Genomic DNA, 25,238 nt, shown 5'->3' with positions numbered 1-25,238 from the left:
GGGGGTAAAGTTTTCAACTGCTAGATCAGGGATCTGAAACCTGCAGTTCCAGAGCCACACGTGGCTCACAGTTTAATATTGCCATTTTATTGTTTTTTAAGTTTTTTATTCTGTGCCCCTGTGAAAAAACACTGGCCCCACCTTGGCCCCCCTGGTAAATTTGGTCTAGAACCGCCACTGTCTAGGGTATAAAAAGAAATAGTTTGTTACAAATCATTCTGCTCTTTATGTATAAACTTTTCTTGATTAAGACTGGTTGATGACTGTTCATTTACAGTGCCCAACAAATGTATTCATACCCCTTAATCTTTTTCACATTTAGTCCAGAACCATCACCATTTTGTAGTCATTTTGTCAAATCAAAACAATTAAGGGTATGTATTTACCAGCTTTCCTCATCCAGATACAAGACATACGTTTTTGCCAAGTCTCTTTTTGCAGAATTTCTCAAGCTCATTCAGATTGGAAGACGAGTGTTGTACGAACATCACTTTTTAAAGGGGACATCTCATGCAAAATCCACTTTTTTAGTCCTTAAATACATGTTGTTGTGTACTAGGAGTCTCTAGGAGTGCAGAAAAGTTGAATTTAGTCTGTCAAGGTGCTCTGTAGATATCTTAATATTCTGTTTGGTTTATAGTTTTCAATCTGTTCAATTATCTATATTCCCTATTACATTTACAATTATTATTTTTTTAAGATTATTGAATATCCACTCCAGTCACAAATTTATTGTAGCCTCTAACAGACTTTCTTTTAGGATTGTCCTGTATTAAGCTACAATGAACTTCCAATCAACAATGACCAGATTCTTCATCCTTGCTGTTGAAAAACAGTGCCCACAACATTATTCATCCACCATCATGTTTTACTATAGGAATAATGTGTTCAGGGTGGTGTGGAGTGTTGGTTTTCCAACACATACAGCATTTTGCATTTAAGGGAAATTTGGTCTCCTCTGATCAGAGCACCTTCTTTCATACAGTATATTTGTTGGGTCTTCTAGAGGACTTGTTACACAATTCAGAAGGCAGTTCTTATGGTTTCCTTTAAAAATGTTTTCTTCCTGTCACTCTACCATAAGCCACATGTGTGGAGTATGCAGCTAATAGTTATCCCATCAAGATAATTCTCACTCTGGAACTGCAGATTTGTGCAGCTGCTCCACAGTTAAAATGGGCCTCTAAAATGATTAACACTTTCCTTGCTTGGTCTGTCAGTTTAGGTGGACTGTCATGTCTTGGAAAGTCTGCAGTTCTGCCATCATCCTTCAATGTTCTGATGATGGATTGGATGAGCAGGAGATGTTCAAATTTGAGATATCATTTTATAACCTTATTCTGCTTTAACAGCTTCCACAACTTTTCACTGACCTGTCTAGTGCCTACGTTAGTTTTCATGAAAGTTTTTGTTAACTAATCATCTTTAACAGATTTCTGAGGTCTTCCCAGTCAAGTCAAGTTTATTTATATAGCACATTTGAGCAGCAAGGCCGTTCTAAGTGTTTTACATCATAAAAACATAAAAACATCATAAACACATTGAAACGGTCACCAGTTGTAAGACCAGTGAAAAAGCATTAGTATTTTAAAGTCTATTCTCTGAGCTACAGGGAGCCAGTGTAAGGACTTTAGAACTGTGTTGATGTGCTTCTTTTTTTTCGAGCAGCAGTATTCTGGATCACCTGCCGTTGTCTGATTGATTTGTTTGGGCAGAACCGTGAAGACATCAATAATCAATGCAATAAGCAATGCGACTAATGATAAATGCATAGATGAGTTTCTCTACATCTCGTTGGGGCAGCAGTTCTTCAATACCGGAAACTTTCTTTAGGTAATAGAATAGGCTGACTTTGTGACTGTCTTTATAGCCCCATTTACACTACACTTGTTAAACCGATCCATGCCTTGCTCGGTCCGAGCTTGGATCAGTTAACCAAGCCGAGCTTGGTTCTGGCGACCGTTTACACATCACGCTATCTCAGTTCCTTGGTTCCTCGCCTCCTAGTGACGATCTGCGGTACTACTGCTCTCTAGGATTGAAGGAGGGAATCAAGCAAGTCAAAATGGCAGCGCCCGTAACATTCAGGAAGTTATGCTTGGTTATAATTGTGATATTTCATTGTTTGCGGAGAGTCAGGCGAAGACGGCAACTTTTGGTACATTTACTTGACAGAGTCGGCTTTTGGGAATAGGATATACAAATGAACGTCTAATCAGTATTTACAGATGCAAGAAACAACGACAGACGCTGAGGTTCATCACACTGCTAAGCAGAATCATCACTGGAAATCGTGTGTCACGGTAGGGAAGCTAGTATTTTTATGAAAGTCTGAAATGTCAGCTGACTGTAAGGAGATGACGCGATCTGCTCATGCGCTCTTTGTTATTAGAGAACCGAGCCAGGGAAAAACCAGGCCGAGCCCACACATGGAACTGGTCTGCATTTAGGGTGGTCCGGTTGTGTCTGGCACGGTTCAGTTCAGTTTGCGTTGCATTTACATGCGATAGTTATCTTAGTTACCAAGCTCGGACTGGTCTCGGCACGGTTAAAAGGGGGTAGTGTAAACGGGGTATATGTGTCTTTGAAGGTTCAGATCTGAGTCCATCACCACACTGTGGAAGGAATTCTAAACAATACCTTACTTCCTAGAGTTATTGAATAAGGAAACGGTGGAGTGATGAAGTTTCAGCACTTTTATTGAGAAACAAAGCAGAGATCAGATACATTGGAAAGTAATTGCACCCCACGGTCCCGCTGCAGTCTGCGTCTGCCTGTTTCTGCCCTGTCTTGCTTTCGGCCGTCCCTAATACTCGACAGTGGCTTTGCCATGAGACAAAACAAAGACAGTCTATCCTAGACAATCATCATCCCGCACAGTAGCTACGCAGCATTTGGCCTTGGCAATCAGCAGGGCTGTGCTCACATGTCCGAGTGGCGTGAGGCCATAGTGACTTCAGACTAATATTCCCACAACACACACCCAGATTTTGGGCCTAATTACTAGTTTGTAGTTGTAATAACTGAAGCTGCGTGCTGACTCTAGTTCTTTCCTCTTTAGGTCCAACGATGATAACTTCAGTTTTGTTTCTGTTCAGCTGGAGAACGTTTTGCCACATTCATGCATTGATTTGTTCTAAACATGGACGGGTTCAGAGTCACCTGCTGACATCGTAATGTAGAGCTGTGTGTCATCTGTGTAAGTTATGGAAAGTAATCTTGTTTCTTGTTATAGCCTTAGCTAGTGGGAGCATTTAGACATTGAATAGAAGAGGTCCTAGGATTAGAAAGGGTCCTAGGATTGAACCTTGTGGTACTCCACATGACTTTTGTCAGCTCTGATGAGAAGTTACCTATTGATGAAAACAAGTCCCTGTTCTTTAGGTAGGATTTGAACCAATTGAGTGCTGTACCAGAGAAGCTGACCCAACTCTCCATCTGGTTTAATAATATATCATGGTCAAAAATGTCAAATGCTGCACTGAGGTCCAGAACAGCTGTTTTTATTCAACGACTTCAATTGCATGCAGATGGACTCTATTTACTAACTGGTGACTTCTGAAGGCAAATGACAGGATCACTGGATTTTTTTAAGGGGATATCTAAGTGAAAGGGACTGATTTCATATGCATGCAGAATAATTAGCTATGCTTACATGCACAAAATTTTACGATCGGATTAAAATGGATTCAGATTAAATAATCGGATTGTACCATTTATACATGAATTCATCTCCTCATAATGTGCATGCGTATGCACCTGGATTTATTCAGAATAAAACCACTCTGACATGCGCAGTTATCAAATTCCCCTAAAACAAAAAACACAGAAGAAGTACTTCCGTCTTTGCAAAAAATTGTAATCAAGGTAGTATTCTACGAGTTAATTTGTCTTCCGAGCACCCTGGATGGACTTGCCTTAATACGGTTGAAATGTTACTGAGTAAACAACAATTTTGAGTTCTTTTATTTTTTCTAACAGAAAAAAATCCGGAATAACTCTTTGCCTGACAAGCGTTTATATGCACGTTGATCGGATTGTCAATCGGCATAAACCACCCCTCTCATTTGGATTAATCCGATCATCATATTCCAATTGGCTTGTTTACATGACGCATATTGATTCTGATTGGCCCATTATTCCAATTACTTTTTTCCATGTAAATGTATTTTCTATTTATTTGAATCATGTATTCTTTGTCATCTAATTCACATTAATGCAGTACTTTGTGTTGTTCTGTCACATAAAATCAATATACTTCAAAATTTGCTTTGGTAGCCAAGTCGGTAACAGTACAAAGGGTGTACTTTCCCAAATCTCTGTAGCTGTGTGCGTCAGCAAATGTGTGTTGTTGTTTGAAGTCTTTGTAGATATAAGCTTGCATTCTTGCGAGTCATCTTACCTTTTCATCGTGAATTCCTGAAACCTGTTCGAAAGTTTTCTCTCCAACCATTACTGCAGCAAGGTTGGCTGTGTAGCTGGACAGCACCAGTAAGCAGAAAATAGCCCAAAGGTTCATCAAAAAGCGTCCCGTCCAGCATTTAGGAGTCTGAAGAGGAGTACCCGAAAAGAAACACAAGGAGTTATTAACACATGTCTATCATAAATTATCTTTTGGCCTTTTAAAAAAAAAAAATAAAACCTTATGTAACCTCTGTTCTTTCCCCGTCAAAAATCCCATATTATCTCTGCAGTAATTCAGCAAAACCAAAATGAGCTCAGAGAATAAACTGTAAGAGTATCTGTTGCAGCTCTTCGGACATATCTTTCCATGATATTGCCTGCAGGGGAATCCACCACCTGAAACGTGTAATGATTTATTTACTGAACTAATTAAAATCCACTTAAAAGAAAGAAAATAAATTCACTTCTAGTGTTTTAAAGGCTGGAGATTAATGGGTAATCAATTATACAAACAAGGTTATAACCCACTTTCACAACAGTGCGGAGAGGGTGATGAGCACTCAGAATAATTAGTTGCTTTACTGAAAAGGGAATAAAGTCATACTAAATATTATGAGCAAAATTTTCCCATTAACATTTTTGAGGAAGAATGTCACCCTTAGGAAAGTTTAGATTTTTTATTTAGCTCTGTAATGGCAATATAATAATAAAGGTGGCTTCATAATGCCAGCTCAGCAATGTTTTGTGTAAATTACATCCTTGTTTTCCGAATGAATGTAAGATATAAATCTTGTAAGACTTGTTTAAATTTGCTGTATACAAACACATTTATATAATGAGCTGAAAGCAGCATTTTCTGTGCAAACTCTCGTTTTCATCGAGACAAATACTAAAGTATTGTCCAGGAAAAAGCTCATCAAGCAGAATCCAAAATAGACACCTAATTCACTCTAACAACATTGGTTTGACAGCTTAGCCGCCATACTTGTTTGTCTTCACAATTTGTTTGTGTTTGCTCTTTAGAGGAAAAAAAGAGCTTCAGGGTTAAATGATTTGTTGGCAAAACACATCGCTAACAGAGATTTGTTTTTTCAAGCTGAGTTGCTCAAACTGTTCCATCAAAGCAGAGAAGGCCTCTAAATGTGAACCTAAACTTTGAGAACACCCACAGCCTTTTTTCACAAATTAAATTAAATGTTATACAGCCTGTGTGCTGCATGTATGTGAAAGGATAACCCCTGCATTACCCATAGTTACCAATGTCCTGAATAAATAAACACACAATTTTCTCAAAAAGGATTTAAGTTAACACACAAAAACAAAACAAAAAGACACAACAGCAAAGCTTCTAATAATGCACTTTTTTTGTAGAGAAGGCATAAGATTAGTAAAGAAAAACAGGCTCTACAGAATAAATCATTAGTTTACAAAGAAATAACAGTTTCACGTTAATTCAGCTGTGACTCATTTTGTAACCACACATTATCATTTTATCAGATGACATGTATCATGAATTGGTGCTATATAAATACAATTTAATTGAATTGAATCTTTTAAAAATACACGAGTCAAATCAAAACTATTTAGATGTAGCACTTAGTTCAGTTCAACTGCATACAGTCCACTTCGCTCAGATAATAAATCAATGCAGTCAAATTCTGTTTAAACTGCCAACTCAAAACAAAATGTCTTTCTACAAATGCAGAGCCAATTATAAGTCAACAACTTTGCAGCAATACCTCCCACTGGAACATCATGTGGTGACAGTGTTATTAAATCATGTCATACAATGGTGAATTTGGCAAATTTTGAAATTGCGTTTCTCCCTTCCAGCCACCTCTGTAAGCCAAAAGCCTTAACTTTGATGATCTTTGGTCTTGGAAAACAGCAGTTATCGTTAGCAACGCAACCCAATACCCTCTTCCTTTCTCTGTAGTGTTGGTTTCTTCAGAAGCAATCTACAACATTCAGCCAACTTTTTTAACAATTCCTTTAGTGTAGACATTTGACGCTTGCCTGTTTGCATTGGCACTATAATACACTGGAAAAATACTCTGGGTATACTCTGCTCCCTGTAACCCACTCCAAAACAAATTGGGGATAGCTAATAGATATCTAAATAGATTAAATCAAATATCAAACCTGAGCTTCACAATAAAAGTTAACTATCGATTTACTTGCCCTGCCCTCCCCATCGTCTGAGAAAACATCACAGTTTGGCTCAGCACCCAGAGTTTCACACAGCTGTTGAAGGACATTTTAACAGGTCCTGGGGCTGCTAATGAACACAACTGTTAACTGACACATTAGCTGCTGCAAAGATCAAACACGTGACCTTTCAGTTATGCGACAATCATTAGAATTGCTTTTCCACCTTAGTTTTTCTAAGGAGCTTCCTTTAGGGACAACGTGTGATTATGCACTTAAACGTACTTCACGATGAGCTGCGAGCTCAACAAGGGGACAGGCATAATTTTATGAAAGGACACTTGCGGCTGGAAAATTTCAAGTTATCATAATGATGGATTTTGGAAGGCTGCGTTGCACTATGGAAAACAAAGAATGCACGGAGGACGGAGTCATCATTCATCCGCATTGTGGTTGGACGTGTTCGCCAATGTGACTGTGGGTGTGACACAATCTGTCAAATCTGACACGTCCTAGAAGAATGCTGTTAAAGCACAGTTGCATTTAAAATCCTTACATATTTATATCAAATAAATAATACGGAAACAAGATGTGGTAAACAAGATTGTCTCAACAGTCACTGGATATTTATTAACAGACAAGAAGCAATCCCATTTCTATACCAGAGCTTTGAAGTCCTACCCAGAGTTTATTTTCCCTTTTACAGCAGGGAGGATAAATATAGAAAATGTTAAGGTTTTCCTCTCTATATATATAATCTGTAATAGCGCTATGAACATGAAATCCATTTCCAAGGTCAGTAACCCAGTATTCTAAGCATACTAAGAAATCTAAACCAATCAGTCTTTGTTGTTACTACATGTAATAATGTAGAATAATACAAGACAAAACTGCTGAACTCATGACAAAGATGCAACAAGACAACAAAAGATAAGAAAATAAACTAAAATCTGTCAGTAATTAAAAAGCAATCCTACCACATGTCAAGGCCAGGTCATATAATTGCATTTATAAAAAAAAATTCTAGTGTGTCACACAAGAAGCATCTTCTAATGGAGAAAATCAAGACAGGTCTTGAGACCACATTTTCATATATTTTTTCAAATGCAAAAAAAATCAAATATAACTAAAAAAATAACTAAAAATAATACTGTTTTTTTTTTCTTTTTCATTTTAACATTTTAGTGCTGCGAACTGTGGCCCTATGTTCCTAGTGTGAGATGATGAGAAAACACTTTCCAGTGTAAATATAGGTTTATCTGTGCAATATGCAGAAAGATAGACTGCTAAGTGGGTTAGGTCCTGCACTTCCATCTGTCTTCTTCACCCACTCTGCTTGAAACCAGAGCTAAGTTCTTCAAGGTTTAAGATGTTATCAGTTGGTCAGTTTTATTACAAAAGTGTTGTGCAGTTGAATGTTTGGTTACATAAAAGTTTAGGTTCACCTAGATATTGTGGCAGAGCATCTTAGCATAAAAGTTAGGTGCGGAACTGCAGCTAGTTAGTCTGGAGTGCTGTAATAGATTAGTTTGCTAATGAGTGTCCACAGACTGATTTTAGCAGCAACTATATAACACTAATGTGATAATTGTTTTTGCCTTGGTCCTTATCCTGTCTCCCTCAATTACTTCTCCTGGTGTTCTTTGGTCTTGGTCTAGACTGTCTTGGGTTAGATGGCTGTGAGCAAAACACCACCTAGGACAACTTGTAGGGAGCTTCCCAAAGGAATCAACCTTTTTCCTGAAAATTATAAATAATGAACTCAGCTGCAGTGGACACTATAAATCTTTCACAGCACAAGACTGAACTGCTGGAGAAAGATTATTCAGGAATTAAATTAATACAACATAAGGTAACAAAATATTGTTGTCCTTTCATTTACTGCAGATTATTTGGAAAATCTGATAAAATTCAGGAGAATATAGTTTGCTTTTAGGAGATTGAAATTTAACTTTATGGATGTCAATGCGAACTTCATGCTAGTTCAGGGGAATGGGACCAAATATTATCTCGAAATACTGGACCAGCGGTGAAGTTTGGAGATGGGAACACTGTGGTGTGGGGTTGTTTTTCTTCATATACTGGCAGACGTCATATAATGGAAGAAAGGATGAATGAAAAAAAAAATTCTAAACCATTCTTGATAAGGGGATATAATCAGGGTGGATTGATTTTTTCAGAAACAATAATCCCAAACACACAGCCAGAGAAAGACTCAGTTTGTTTCAACAAAAGAAAATAAAGCTATTAGACCTGCTCAGTCAAGCACCCGATTCGAATCAAACTAAAAATCTATAGACATATCTAAACATCTGACTGTACAGGTGAGGCCCCCAGAACCTTCAAGATTTGAATTCAGTCTGTGTACCTCTACAGCCAAGTATTGAATACATTTCTGTGCCACGTTCAATACATATTTCACTGTCATTCATCTTAATTGATGGACTAGTTTGCTTTGATTTATTTGAATGCCTGGATTACAGTATAGAAGTACTTATACTGAGAGGAGCATAAATGTGTTCAATGGTTGTTTACTACAGTGTAGCTACGGCAGACTTAAATCGAAGGCAACCGGACTGTTGCTCAGGTTTTTTTGTGAATACGTTTCAAGGCCCATCCAGGAGTCTTTGTCAATTATAGAGGCCAGGTGCACATCATCACCCTCTCAACATCACCCTCAAGCGGTTTCCTTTCTCATATCCACAATTACCCTTTTGAACTCTGTCTAAGAATTTATCAGTCAGTCTGCCTATTACCTCCTTTTGTATCACCTTTGCATCCCTTAAGCAGCTCTCCTCCCCCTGCTTTCTTTTTTTAACTTTGTGTCTGACTACGTTCGGGAGTTAACCTCTAACCGTTAAATCTTTCACCACTTTTCATCCAACCCAATCATTCTCTCCAAAAACTTCCTTTGTATCTGTCAGCACACTTACCCTTACCCTTTTACTTGCATTACACTCTATATTTCTCTACTTCATCACAGCCTACCCTCTTAACCACTCTCCTATTAATCTTTTTCTCTGTTATGGCCATCTCTATCAATTCCCCCATACTTTTTCCCATGACGCCACACTGTTTTTGCCCTCATTCTCATACTACACATCCTTCCTTTCTTCCAACTTCCTTCGCTAAATTCTATTTTCAGGCACCCTCTGCATGAGGCCTCCTTGCCACAGAGAGGGAGAGCTTCTTTACCTTGGTGGCAACAGTGCGTCCGAAGAGTATTGCGTAGCAGAGATTGAGGGCAGATGAGTAGGAGAACACACGCAGCCTGTTCCTGCCATGGGGAGTCATGCCGAACGGGCTGTTCCACTCATACAAGGTGAGGAAGAGCGCTGTGAGGTGCAACGTGACAAAAATGCCCACCCACATGGACCAGTGGAGCGGCCACATGAAGGCTCCGATGGGCGCTGCCGTGTCCCGGCTACGAACCTGAACGATTGAAGAAAAAGAAAAAAAAAACATGAGATTGACACAATACAGTTCCTCTTTTACATTATTTAATGCAGAACTGTGACTGTATATACCTTACTCTTTATATCCAGAAGGTAATCATAATCAAACCCCTTCTAATCATTATAATTGGTTTTAAGCAAACTGAATTAATTGCTTACTCTGCATGCATTTTAAGTGGAAGAATGTCGTGTTTTCCATAATTAAGTTCTTATTTTTGTAGTTGTGACGTTTCTTAAGCTACAGTAACTCTTGTTTTGAACTTTTATAATTAACATTTCCTCCACAAAGCTCCACAAACTAATTATTGCCAAAAATGATCTGTCTCTCGCCAGAACACCAGGATTAAGACTGAAATATAAAGAAGAATTAAATAGTTATAAAGTGTGCGGTCTTACTGAAACAATGATCGTGACTAAGAAAGATTCTCAAGGCTTCCACAAGGAATTAAACGTTTTTTAAGCCGTATGTCGTACAAACATGAATAAATTTCTTGGCACCCATGGTAAATACTTGCAAGTTGTCTTCAAATAAATTATCTTTTATTGCAGTGACATAATCTCACAAATCCAATCTCTATATTGAATACATTTACATAGTTGGGGGAAAACATCCCATGTCAAGAAATAGATGTTTTAACAAAACCCCTGTTGGCACTGTTATTGGTATTTCTAACAACCACTCTTAAAATAAATGTAACCAAAGCATTTCATTTAATAATTAACTTTTGTAATTGATCAGATGTTCTATAAACTTCTGTTTTCGGCTTTCCGTCTTCAGGGGTTGCAACAGCATTTAATCTGTCACCATCTAACCATGTCTTCAGCATCTTTTTCCTCTCACACCAACAACCTTCTTATCCTCTTTCACTCCAACAATACATCTCCTTTTTGGTCTTCCTCAGCCTCAGCATTCGTCCTCTGTACATGTCCAAACCATCTCGATTTGGCCTCTCTGGCTTTATCTCCATAACATCTAGGAGTTTCTTTTAACTTCTAACAGGAAAAAGAAAGCATGATATTCAGTTTTTTTTTCTGGGGTGTACAGATTACATAAAACAGAGGCCTATTCCTGGTATCTTGGAGTCATCAAGTCTCCACAACAACCATTAGATGCTTTCCATGTGCCGGCTGCATGCCGGAAAAAGCCTCTTCTGTCCTACCATAACAAACATAAACAGGGAGTTTGATAAACTTTACTGGGACTTTAACTGAACACTTTTGGTCAGATGAGACTAGGATTTTCAGGGGCAAGAGAACACCAGCCCTATATATATATATATATATATATATATATATATATATATATATATATATATATATATATATATATTTATATATAAAGGTGCTGTAGATGCTAAGAGACAACCTTCCATAACCGACTAAGTACACTTTCTAAAAATTACAGAGTGAGATTGTTCTGCTGTAATAAAATATGGATTTCTTTGAAAGATTCAAACACATCTTAACCCGGTGTGCCAATAAACGTGGTCAGCAGCATATTTGCAGCAAACTTGCAATAAACAAAATCATGGGAGTGTTAAGCAATGATACCAGAATGCCCAGACTGGTGGAGTAAAAGGGAGAGGTGAAATCAATGACTCTGCTCCTGGCAGAGTTGATGGAGAACGAGGTGACGGCCATGTCAGCTGTTCCATTCCGCAGGTCCCCCACAAGGCCGGTCCAGCGTCCCGTCCCGCTCAGTGCACCGTATTTCCCATCTCCCACAATGTAAAGGTCAAAGGTAAATCCCATGTCTTCTGCCAGTTTCTCCAATAAGTCAATGCAGTACCCATAGCAGCATTTTCTGAGGTCCCCCGGTAAGTCTAAGAGGAAAGAAAGAAGCGAGGATGATGTCAAACCATTCGGTCATTCATATGCATGCTTTGTAAGTGCAGTGGTTGCACCACTGGGAATCGCTACACAACAGTGATTCAAGAAAATTGCTGATGGATCATCAAAGGAAAATTCAGTTTAGACATTTTAATGAACCTGGCACACTTGCTCGAGCTACATTTATTAAAATTAAGGCTAGAAAAACTTAAAAAAAAATAATAAACCCCTTACAATGTGTATAAAAAACAGAGAGCTGGCAACGCAAAATATACTTTTGCCATCTTAATTTGTTTGGCAAAGCATTTTTGCAATCTTAGTTAATTAAAAGTGGCAGTCGGCCAACTCCTTTAACTTGGGCCCAGATGTCTCCATGTGTCCAAACTCAAAGACAACCATGTGGAAACTTCTGATCTGGCATATTTGCATCTGAAAGGGGCATAATGTTGAACAAGTTTAATTTACTTGTTGATCTTAGCATACCATCTATGGTTTGGAAACTTTCCTTACTTGTCTGAAGTTTTATTACATTACCAGAACATTACTTAGCCTTTGTGCAAGGGCAGGGAAGGATCCACACTGTGCCCACAAAGACTGTGTAACTCAGGTAATGACTTTATGTAACCAGATGGATAAAAGGCTAAGCACTGCCCTCTGAGCTTCATTATATTTATCATTGTATCATTGTGTATTCTGCTTAAAGGTATATTTTCTTTTTTTTAACAACACATCATCATGACTCACTGCTTTAACCTATTAATAAACGTCAAATTCAATGTTCCATTTGCATGGTTTTGATTGAAGTTCATGTTCAAAACTATGGTCATGTTGCCAAATATCTTAGAATCAGAGAAACACATCACCAAATTACCTTTAATGGAGTCGCTTTCATATCAGATTGATTTTATTATTTTAATGCACTTTACTTGTGAATCTGGGATGGGACTGTAGAGCTCAGCCTTTAGCACCAAACCTGATATGTTTTTGAACTACACTCATCATTAGTGACCCTACACTGAAAAAAAACTTCTCTGCTATCCTGAGTTCTTTTCGATATGTGGTCAGTTACAGGTTATTAACATCAGGGTAGAAAAGATCAAACATATTGTTGAAAACAAGTGTGGCCTTTTGAGAAACTTAAAATCCTTCTGTGATGCAACAATTGACATTGGGTTAGTTTTTGTTACATGTTTTAAACCTATTTATTTAATTTGAAATGTGCAACATACCAATACTCTGGTATTTAGCAGGTAATTGTCAAAACAAACCCACCTACTCCTTCCCAGTCCGTTACTGTAGAGTTAGGGTTGTGGAGCTGGTTGAAGAGGCCGTTGATTATGTCGGATCGATTGGTTTTGGGATCCAGACAGAGCTGACCTGCCGGACACAAACCGTCTTCATCCACCTCCCGTGTGAAGACAAAGGGGTGTTCCACCAGCGTCACCACACGGAGGCGGTGTCCCTCGACGGAGAGTCCTGGCCTCCAGCGTCCTCCAAAATAGCCGTCCCCCTGGCCATCCCCTCCTCTCACTCCAGCTCCAAGGCCTTGTCCCTGGCTGTTACCGAGCCCTCCCACCAGGCCCAAAATGCCCCCCTCCAGCTCTAGTCGACCTCGGGTCCATTGTCCTACGGTAACCCAAGCTGGCTGACCCAACGCTCCTCTTTTAAGACTCCACACGTGGAACAGTTGTGAGGAGAGGACTCGAGAAACATAAGCGTCCACTTGGATCAGTCCCGTGGAGCCAGTGAAGGAAATGTTGGACAAAAACCTCAAAGGAAAGAAGAAGAAAAAAATCAGCCAGAGAAAACAAAATACATTTTGTGACTTAAAACGTGGGGGGAAAGTGTGAAATAAGCACATGTACACTTTATATCTAATGTTTCGAAACCTGGCACAGATGGGCTCAGCCTGGTTGTAGAACCCTTGGAGGTCTAGTCTCAAATGGGTAATTGAATCTCCCAGACGGTCATAATTAAAAGTTAATGCAGTGCAGGGAGGGTCTCCTTCTATCTGCCAGTCCATACAAACAGTCATTGCTATTCATCTCACTCATCTGGTGGCCCTGCACTGGTCTTTACTGTGGAATATATTAGGGAGAGCAATCCCCATTCATACATATATGTTCTCTGGCCTCTGTTAAAACCACATAGGGATTGTGAGTTCATGTCTTGGCATTTGATCATGAGGGTGCTGTCAGGTGACGACTCGGACAGGCATGCAAGGTCTATTCCATCCTAATTAGTGGGGGATTGTGAGGAGGTTGCAAATCATAGGAACGGTTGTGCAAATGTTAAAGCAAGTAAGGTTCACTGCCTTTACCGTGCGCGCTGAACCATGCCGTGGATGGTCACGGTCAAGACTTGAAATGGTAAGTTTTGCTTCCTGCTAAAGGCGAATGAGTGTTTGAGCTGTGGTTCATAAATGCGGTGTATGCAGAGGACAATGACTAGACTAAACTGATCATGTGGGTCATTAATCTCTTTTCTAAGCCAAATTTTAAGAGCTTGTGTGTGTTCCTGCTCGTGAATTTGCTCATTGCCCCCACATTACATTAGAATTTACGTCAGCATCCCGATGAATCTAATGAACCTGATTAAAGATGCCTCCGTCTCATTCCACATTAACTTGCGTTGTGGCTTCAGCAGCTCCCTCTGCCTCTTTTACTATAAAGTGGAAGAGCTAGCCTTGCCTTAAGATGAAATCGCTCATGGTAATAGCGCAGCTGAATCATCATATCGAACAGACAGCAGATTCATCAAGCCAACCCACTCTAGACTCATACTCTAATGGGTTGCGCTGGCCAGAAATAGAAAAAAATAAATAAATTAACCACAAAGTAAGCTTTACTTTAAATCTCCTATCTGGGCAGGACACTACAAAACCACTTTCTCACACAGTGACAAGTTTGGATATGACTCTGCCGTAATATGGATGGTGAAAGAGTCGAGGTATAGAAAGTTAAACGTTCTCAAGCCTTACAAATATGAATCCAGCATGTTGTATCGTTGAACCAGGCCAAAAGCAGAATTTAAAGAAGGATTGCGGATGTCAAAGCAGCTTGATGAGTGAGCCCGCAGTGTCAGAGAGGGATGGCTTCCTCTCACCAACACCTGGTCCTGGGTTACCCGGCCAGCCTGAATGTCAGCAGAGCGGCTGGTAAGTGATGACTCTATAAGAGAGTCGCAGGCATGTGCCTCGGCCTATTATCACTCCATCTCCTTTAGTTTGGAGCGAAGTTTACTCCCTCTGTCTTTTTGTGAGTGCTGGGGATGATACAAGACTTGCTTGTTTCGACGGTTTTAATCTCCTCTGTGGAGATGGAATCAGCGTGGCAGCTGTGTCGAGTGAGATGGAACTTGACTGGCAGATCTCACTCTGATAACAATAGCCCTCTATCTGTTCCCCTCCCTTAACTCTCCCCCCACATCCTTTTTCCTTACAAGCTTCTCTTTGACTTGATTTTGATTTTACCTTTAGCCGCTTCCTACTTCCTCTCTCTTTCATCTATCTGCTTGCCTTGACCAAGGTCTTGTCTTTCTCTAATGTATTTTTGGGATCTTTCAAGTTTGGAGATTCGAGAAAGAAAAACAATATGAACATCTGTACTTTGGCTTTATCTTCGTAGCTCCACAGTTTTTGGATTTGAAAGTGTAACATTTTGCTTTTCCTCACTTGTCCTCCTCCCTCGCGCCTTGCCTCGCTCATATCTCCAGACGTCCCCTTTCTCCCTCCTTGCCTCTCCCGCTCCATCCCTTGGGGCATTGAGCTGTTAATTGCCTCCTCCATGTGGAAGTCTCTCACTTCTTTCAGCTTTGTTAGCTTTCTCCCGAGCAGTGCCATGTCTGGCTGTTGGAGGGGAGGGATAAGAATCAGGCAGTGCGGAGGGAGAGCTCTGAGTGTAACTTCACGGGTTACATAGTGTGATAGTACGACCCCCTTTTATCAGTCTCTTTCATGCAGGAATAAAGGTCACTGGCACTGTATTGCCAGCAGTACCACTATAAACAGCCCAATCTGAAAGTCTATAGACTCTATCCTAATTGAACCTCCACAGATGGATTGTGACTCTCCCTAGTGTCCTGACAGTGTTTGAGGTGATGTTTAACCATTAGTCAGTTCTTTACTCTTTAAAGAAATACAAGACTACAAATGAGGCAGGTGCAACGCCGGCTTGGCAGCGCTTCTTTCAGTATGTGATTAATCTAATCTGTTCATAGAGCACTGTTTAGCAAGTACAATATTTACAGTAGCAACAATCGTCATTTACTCTGGGGAGATAAGTGAAATGTGTTGGAAATGAGATTTGATAAGAGCAGTTTTATTTAGAGAATGTGATTATAAAGTGAAATCCAGTTTTTAAACTGAAAGCTTAAAGATTAATCCTTAGATTGGACATTAATAGGGCGTATTTTAAAGGCATCAGATCCATTAGAGAACACAGCAACTTAAACACTACAGCAGTTAAGTTTGATTTTTGCGCCGCAATCTTATTGAATTGTTATCCTTTCATTGAGAATAGGTACATTTTTAGGGACAGTGAAAATCTACACCTTGCACTAGACATTGGATACTTGCTGGCATTCAAGGAATATGCGTGTCAACTGACAGGGCAAAAGTGTTTCAGTTTGGAGGGAATTTACAGAAGAAGAGATCAACGCCTCACACAGAATCAGCTACATGGGGCTTAACTGGGTTTTTAAAGTGTGTTGGAGTGAGTGTGTGTGTCCAAATGTGAGGATTATGTTTTCCTACTTCAAGTGAAAACATCATTATTTAATAGGCACTGTGTTTGCTCCCTGCATGTCTTTATATCACAGAGAGCACCTTGACAGATTTGCAAAAGCTTTCTGAGGCGTTTTCAAAAGCTGCAGGGATTGAGGTGATGGTAACGGCACGGACAAACACACAAAACCCTTTGGTGTCAGTCTGTGAATCTATATCGCACATAGACCTCCTCCCCACCTCTGGCATGAGAGCGCTGTTAAGAAATTAGCGCCCCTATTGTGCAGAGGACAGACAAGGGCAACAGCCAGAGCGTGGAGAGCCAAGAGCAGGAGCCTGGAACTTACCACAAAAGTGTCACTCAGACAGCTAATGAGCTCACAGGCACCTAGTAGTGGAACCAGCTGAATTTAATCGTAGTTTGTCAGTGTGATCAATGTGTTGTAGGGTGATTGTATAACTGCTCACTCGTGGGACCATGTCTCGCAGTTTTAAGCTCCCAGTAGTAATAATTTTACAGCCGAAAACAGGAGTTTGCCCCGCGGCTGGCTGCAGGAGTTAAAAAGCGCATTTAAGGATGAAGCTAGGCATGACAAGAACCGCTGCTTGTTCTACATCATCTGAGGGAAGATATTAAATGGCTGGGGAAACATATGCATCTTCCACATTTGCTGAATGTTTCTTCAAAAAAGACTACAGGGTGCAGGCCTTGGTGCGTGGCAGAGAGTAATGTTTAGTGGTAAGTTTAATTCAAAATAATAAGCAAAAACGACTTTGTCGAAAAAATGTCTTTTCTAACTACGCCTACCACGACAGGACGATTAATGCCTGGTTCACATGGCAAGATTTTTTGTCGGCTGATTTTGAAAACCTGCGAGACCGTAATCAGGACAATAAAATATCGTAGATGTAACAGGTTTGCTTGGACAGTGTGTTGCCTCCGGTCAAACACACCAAACCCAAACAGATTTCACTCGGGATCATTCCGATGTCAGACAGGAAATCTTGCAACACCTCTCGAGATCACAGGTGAGTTCAGAGTAAATATACGTGGCAGACGACAAAAAACAATAGAGATAGTTGTGCACTAATTAAAATAAATGTTGGTTAAAGGAGTGGAGACAGTGCAAACAGCTCTACATTTGATATGGAGGTGAGCTATTATGCTTTTTTTCCCCAGCGGGTTTCTGTCACCTCGCTTTCTGATTGGTTATAGTCACGTTCAACAGGCGGCGTGCTCGGTTGCCCTCGGGTAACACCACACATGCTAGGATCTCGGGCCAAGACAATCCAGCACGTTAAATATCCCCGATTTGAAGTCCCAACATCCTTCCAAATAGACTAGATCACTCTTAAAAAACCACACGAGGCAGTAATATCTCATAAGACAATCTTAAGCGCCATCCCGATAATCAGGGCGTCCTTAAGATTGTCGGAAGGGGAAGATCGGGGCCAAAAACTGGAGTTAATTATCCTGCTATGTGAACCTGGCATAAGGCAATTGAGCACTGGGCTTAAAAGCCATTTTTTGACTGTGAACAGATGTCTCAACTAGTTACAACTTTCAAAGTACAGGCCTAAAATCACTATTATAAAAAAAACACATCTGCAACCCTGGTGCCCCCACTAATTACCATATTCATTTTGCTTTAAAGCTAATAAAATATGGCATGCTAGAGTATCTGCATACAGATTCCATCTATCACAGCAATATCACATTGTAGGTCTGAATCATGTCACTTGTGTAAATTTAAGAAGGACGTGGTGAATAATAAACAAGTGCCTTATTAAAAAGGATACTTGTAAGCTTACGAGCCTTTATCTTGTGGTATTTTCACACCAAGTGAGTTTTTAATTAGTATCAGGTGTAGTGCTTCCATCCTCTGAACCATTTCACATTGCAGCTACAAACTTTACTGTATTTTTGGTGTTTAGTGAGGCAGTAGCATCTAATTGTATAGTGGAAGGATGAGGCTACATGGTTTTCAAAATTATTTGGAAAATAAAATGTGTCAGACGCATTTAGCCCCCTTTCCTACTCTGAAAGAGGTTTGCCTGTGAATTGTATTGAACAAGCAGCATTATGAAGAAGGAACACAGCAGACAGGTCAGCGAGAAAGTTGCTGAGACATTTAAATCAAGTTCGAGTTACAACGCATCTTCAGTTTTGAAAATGTTGCACAGTACTGCTTAATCCATCCAGGTTGTGGTGGCGGCTTCATGCTGTCGGGATTCTTTCCTTCATTATGAACGTGGAAACTGATCAGAGTTGATCATAAGATGGATGGAGTACTTGGAGACTGGGATGTTGGTTAACTTCTGAGCAGGAACATGACCCTAAACATAAAATCAGAGCTAGAATGCAATAGTCTGGATTAAAGCACACTCACTGTGTGAAAATGGCCCAGTCAAAGACAATACTTAAATCCGACTTAGAATCTATGAATTACAGATTCCTGTTCACTTTTTTTCAGCCCATGCTGTTGTGTAAAGAAGACATCAGCGGAATCAGGCATGCATCAAAAGAGCTGCAGTTGTAATTGCAGTGAAAGGTGGTTCAGGTGTGAACTGACCCAGATGGATGCTAAATGCATACCACACTTATAACAGTGTACATTTAGGGTTTGCGATTTTAAAGTGACAAAATGTAAAAAAAATGTAAATAAATAATAATAAAAAGAATCAAACTATGGATACTATAGATAGGAACAGTATGTGCAGTCATGTGTGTATGCTTATTCATACCTGGAAAGATACTGGCCAGAAGATGGTAGTTCATGCCTGTTTGGTTTGTCGTAGCAGTTGACCAAGTTCTGAACCAGAGCTAACTCCGGCTTTACCAAGGTGGCAGCGGTGACCGCACGACCAATCAGCTGTAAAGCATCCCGTATGTAGAAGCTTATCGGTTTGCGTCCAACCTCCCCATAGGCCAACAGTCCAAGGGGACCTCCCAGAGTGTGCAGTGAGTCAGGGGACAAAGGATATCCCATGATCCACTGCAGAGCTGGAAGTGATGGCGCGAGCCGCTGAGCGGCCCGCAGGACAGATGAGAGACACTCCGGGTCAGATCCCATGAGGAGCACGGAGGAGATTGGCGAGGGGGAGCGCAGGAAGCTGGAAGAGATGATGTTCAAAGCCTCTTCTTCCATTTGATCCTCCCTCTTCTGCTCGCTGGCCTCCCCCCTACTGTCTCTGCCGCCTGTGATGCGAGTCAGGTTGATGATGTCCCACAAATGCCAAGCAGGGCCACTGTGGCTCTGCAGGTGAGTCAGCAAGCCGTCGCTGCCTTCATCCCATCCGGGGCAGATCACAGCGGCTCCTCCCCACCTGCCTTCTCCTCGGTTCCCTCTGTCCCTGTCCCCATCTCCACTCTGCAGGACTGCCAGCAGCAAGCTGCCCAGGATTGATGGAGGCACCCGGGCCGACATTTGCAGGTGATACTGATTCTGTAGAAGAGATAGATAAATAACGGAAAATGTTAACTGTGAAAGATAAGAGGACAAAAAAAGCAGAATTCAAAAAGCCAGAGAGGTAAGTAAAGGGGAAAAAGATTAAAAGAGAGATTAAAAGACTTCACAACACACCTTAGGGCTAAATAACATTAATGAAAACATTAAACACAGCTTTTATAAACACCAGAGACTGCAAAACAATCCCTGTCGCTCTGGCAATTTACCACAACACAGATCAGAAACAATTAAACAGTCATATTTGCTCATTATCTCTCACTCCGAATGAAAAGGGACACGTTGGTGCAAACAAGGAGTCAATGATTCGCATCCAATCTGCAACATCACAGTTGGCTTGGCAGGACAACAGTAGCATCCACAGTTCATCCAGAAGCCGGCATTCCAGAACCCCCTCCCCGAAAACACTGGCTTGTTTCATACTGTTCCAAGATGGATAACACAGTTGTCCTTGAATGCCGCTCACACATGACCCCCCCCCCCCACACACACACACACACTTCCTTTGAGGGGTTCTATCAATTTTTCATCCTATCAGTGCTCCAGGCAAGGTTGGTGGGTGGGGGGCTGTTTTATACAGATAAGTCAAAGGTTTAGCCTTAGCTGGTTTAAGCTTTGCTTTAAATGCATCCATCTCAGTCCAATCTCAGCTTTACAATGCAGCCAGCTTTTCAATCTTTTTTGTTTTCTTTTGTCTTGTTTTTCTTTACCATGTTAGGGTAGATTTGCTCAACAATAAGCAGGATAGTGATATATTCCCCCTGTTGCATAATTAACGTCTTTCAATAAAAGGGACAATAACCCACATCATATTACACCAAGATTTAGACTTAATGTATTATTTAAATCTTGTTTTCTCTGACTGTAATAATATTAACATTTTGCAGTGGCTGAGTCTAGGTCCAAACTTTGGTCTGATAGAGAATCTTTGGAGGGAACTAAAGCTTGGGTGGATGCTAAGGAGGCCTTACAAACCTCAAAGACTCATCGCCAAAGATAAATTATCAAAATAACACCTGGAACATGCGAAAAGCTGGCCAGCCATTATCAGAAGGGTTTTATTGCTCCAAGCCCAAAAAATAATTTTAATCAGATTATTTTAACTTTAATTTAATTATTAAGTAGCTGCCATATTTCTGATTGTTTTTGTTGGCTGCAATATGTTTTCTCGTACTTACAGTCTGTGTAACTGTATGCATGGGCATGTGAATTTATGGGCTGCATGGGTCGGCCCCTTCCACCCTGAACCCATGGCTATCACACGATGCGACATCCTCTTCGGACCACAGTCAAATAGAGGATCACAGTCCAACATGTCAGACTTTCAACCCAAAAGCCGAACAAAACAAAGTGAAACACAACCCTACCTAAAGATCACAAATGCCACCTATCAACAGCACCAGTACACGCCAGCTGGGATGGCATTAAATTCACCCATTAGAGTGACATGGACACCCGCACACAGCCCATTGTAACCTGCAAACTGCAGGACTCAGGTATAGCAGTCTATCAAACCTCCCCTAAACATCTCAACAAGATGCAGATCCCAACCATGGAGGCTGCCCATAAGTCAACAAGGAAGGAGAACGGAAACTAAACAGAAGCAACGAAACCAGCCAGCGGCCAAATACAGTTAACGCAACAAAAATCTTGCAAGTTGTTAAGACTTCATCACATTTTGTTTTAGCAAACGAGGATGTGACATCGCAACAGAAGCTTACTTAGAGAAAAACATTGCACCATTTGTTTCTGCCACTTTGTTTAAACTCAGAGAGAGAAAAGTGGAGAAGAGGTGCGAGGCTGGGCGCTGCATGCACAGTCAAGGTTTCAGATATGGGGTCATTCTGTTTAATAAAAGCTCACTCTCACTTTGAGTTCAACACATTAAGCACTATTTAAAGATAACTCATGCTTTGATTCAAAAAGATTTCATGGAGTTCAAAAATATTAAAAACATGATCATTCATATTTTAGGAACACTTCCAGGATGCAATCTTAGTAGAATAAATGTCAGTTGTGACTAATTGTACGAGTCATAGGCCATTGACTGTTTAGCAATGGCCAAATTCAGTAGAACACAATTCAATTCAAAAATTCTTTATTAATCACAAAGGGAAATGAGATGCTGGTGTAACTCATAAAGGTTTCTTTAACGAGTTGTTGTAGATACCGATGGCTGCAGGCAGGAAGGATTTCCTGTAGCAGTCTGTGTTACAGCAGATCTGGAGAAGCCTCTGACTGAAGACACTCTGCTGTTGTACAACAATCTGATGAAGAGGATGCTTAAGGTTGTCCATAATGCTCTGCATTTCTTCTTTGCACAATCGCCTACAGAGGTTCCAGAAGGGTCCCCAGAACAGTGCCTGCCTTTGGATATTTGGCAAAATGGATACATTTTTATGCAGTTAGGCCTTTCATCCACACATAAATGCCGTTTTACATCTCTAAAAACTAATGATTCTTAAAACTCTGGCCAAAGTGGAGATTTCTAAAAACTTAATTTTTTAGCCTGCACGTGTACATAACAAGACAGAGGTTTACGGTCAGGCGCATCACACAGAGCTGACATCCTATGGAGCTGACGCCCTTGTTGTTGACTTGGCAATACAGTGGAGTAAAAAATGCACACTTTCAGAAGGGTGCTGATTTCTTCTTTGGTGCTGTGATTGACTGTTAACAATATGTGTCTAATCAATGTTAAACTGGACAAATTCACTAACTTTGGGCATCTCAGGTTGTTTATTTCCAACTGACGTTACCACGGCTCCATACAGCATTTCCTGTCTTCACCTTGATATCGAGAGTTCAAAGTAAAAACATATACGGAACATTCTAAACATTACAGCTGGTTCAGAGGCTTTTTGTTTTTGTTTTCACAAGCCCAGCAGCTCCAACATATTGATGTGCAAAGGAGAAAACACGGTTGAACGTCAGCTGTCTTACACGGGCACAATACTGTTAAACATAACCTTATTTTGAAGGACTCTGAATGGCAGACGTAGGTTTTAGCTTTGCGGTACACTGCCCCCTATGTGTCTGGCATGTTTAAAAACAACGGTCGTGGTGAATTTATATGGGTTTATGTGGATGAAAACTTTTCTAAAAACCATCCTGTGCGTACGATATAATTTTTAAAACGATGTGGGAGAGAGTGATATTAGTTTTTATAAAGACCTGGCTAGTGTGTGCCAAGTCAGTAGCTCTGATGCTGCCAACAGATGATTGCAGAGGAGAGGAGACTCTCCACAACAGATTTATAGAAGATCTGCAGCATCATGCTGCAAACCCTGAAGTACCTAAGCTTCTTCGGACAGAGCTGTCTGCTGTGTCCCATCTTGTAGACAGTTTACCAGCTGCCTGTCCAGTCCATAATATGATACTACTTTACTTTAAACAAGCAGAGCTTTCTTATTAGTTTGTAAAGAAAATTGTCAGTAAACTTCTCGTGTCTGCTGACGAACCTTTTGATATAACTCGGAAACTCTGAGAGCGCATAGCGTGTTTTCTTGCAGTTTTCAGCTAATTTAGTAGGTCACATTCCACCGACAGGAATCTGCAGCAACCAATACAGTCTGTTTGTCACTGTTCTTTTCGAAGGTTTTGAAAAGTGTTTCAACTATGCCTAACTGAACTTTTTTGTTGTTGTTGTTAGACACTGAACTTCCCACAACCTTTTTATTTTCTAGGCTGGTTTTTTTTTTGTGTGGGTTTCCACTTGACCTGGCCTTCTCCTGCAGTGCTGCTGCGATTTGGGAAAAGACGTCTCTATCAACTTTGTAGTCCAGGATATGAATAAAAACAGTGAAATCAATCTCAGATTGTCAGTCACAGACTGCCACTGTAAAATATGAAAATAGGTAGATGGTGGAATTTTATTTTATTTCATCTCTGAGTTAACTCAGAAGACATTTGTAAAAATCCACCGATATTTAATAATTAAAGCCTGTGAGATGTGTCTTGTAGATTAACCACATGCGCTGCAGCAACGTGTCTGCTCTGTTTAAACTTTAAATCTGTGAATCTCAGAGTATCGGTGCTGTAAGACATTCTAACTTTATTCAATTCAAATAGTTTGTATTTGTACAGCTCCAGTTCGCAACACATGTCATCTTAAGGCATATTACAACGTCAGTTCTATAAAATCATCCAGACAAATTAGTTCTACATTTTCTACCTAAGGAAACCCAGCAGATAGCATGGAGTCATTGACAAGCAGCTTTCACTCCTCCTGAAAGAGCATGTGGACAGTTTCTTGTTGTTGAATTTGCAGCAACCCCTCATACGTAGCATGCATGTATTCAAAAGATAACATGCAAATTGAACCGAAACAGGTCCACCCCTTAGTAATAGGGAGTTGTTAAGGTCATTGTCGGCCTGTAAATTAAGCCGAAGCTGGATCCCTGTTACTAAAGGGTGGACCTGTTTCGGTTCATTTGTCATGTCTTCTGAAGATTTCAAGCCATAACAAGGCTTTTGTTGGGCAATACTATAAAGGTTGGAACTCCACACTACTCCAGACATTTTGAATTGAGAAAGCTTTCTGGATGGGAAGCGAAACGTCTTCAAACTTTGGAAAAAAGTCCTGTTGTTTTGTTTTTTAACTTTTTTGGAATGACCATGACCTGGATGACTGAGAATCTTCACCAGCAAGCTCAGGATCAGTATTTAGGTTAAGAGGAGCACATACACTAAGTTGTAGAAGAAGCTTAGCCAATAGCTATGTCTAAGAGAGAAACAGGACTAAAGACAGCACTGCAAAAAAGGGAACTAAAATGTTCTTGAAATAAATGTTTTTTCTTAAATTGAGTAGGTAAATAAGATGATCTGCCAAGTGGAATAAGTATTTTGACTCCTAAATAACATAATTTGATATACTGCACTGGAAATAATATGATGGAGATTCGTTGTTCCTATTTAAAAGTGCAAAAAAGTTTTTTAGTCCCCTTTTTTGCAGTGACGGCCAGCTGTATCATCTATAACATGAAGTTGTTGACAGCAGTAGGTCAGCTAGACTTCAGCCTTTGAAATCTCTTAACTTACTCTGCTTCTCAATCTCTATGGAGATTAAGTTCTCACTTAATTATTTATTTTTTAACTAAAGTTGTCAGGTTCTATCAGCGTAATTGACTGCAAACTCGATAAAAACACACTCAGCACACTCAGCGGTTGTGTGAATTTGCAGACAAAAATCAAAACTCCTGCCGAGTAATT

The 25,238-nt window shown here is 40.2% G+C and overlaps 1 protein-coding gene across 1 annotated transcript in view; it reads right to left on the bottom strand.

The window, feature by feature from the left end:
• The window catches only part of LOC105935350 (glutamate receptor ionotropic, NMDA 3A), a 30,954-nt gene extending 7,593 nt beyond the window's left edge, over positions 1 to 23,361 (bottom strand). The window contains exons 1-6 of the mRNA XM_036128560.1: positions 23,314 to 23,361; positions 19,306 to 20,006; positions 13,110 to 13,606; positions 11,559 to 11,830; positions 9,748 to 9,984; positions 4,403 to 4,549 (exon numbers count right to left, since the gene is read on the bottom strand). Coding sequence (XP_035984453.1) covers positions 4,403 to 4,549; positions 9,748 to 9,984; positions 11,559 to 11,830; positions 13,110 to 13,606; positions 19,306 to 20,006; positions 23,314 to 23,361 — 1,902 coding nt within the window. The remainder of the gene's footprint in view (positions 1 to 4,402; positions 4,550 to 9,747; positions 9,985 to 11,558; positions 11,831 to 13,109; positions 13,607 to 19,305; positions 20,007 to 23,313) is intronic.
• Between the last annotated feature and the right edge of the window lie 1,877 nt (positions 23,362 to 25,238).

The sequence above is a fragment of the Fundulus heteroclitus genome, unplaced genomic scaffold (genome assembly GCF_011125445.2).
Source record: "Fundulus heteroclitus isolate FHET01 unplaced genomic scaffold, MU-UCD_Fhet_4.1 scaffold_100, whole genome shotgun sequence".
Classification (NCBI taxonomy): Eukaryota; Metazoa; Chordata; class Actinopteri; order Cyprinodontiformes; family Fundulidae; genus Fundulus; species Fundulus heteroclitus.
The sequence above is the reverse complement of the archived record's forward strand: the minus strand, read 5'-3'. Positions and strand labels throughout refer to the sequence as shown.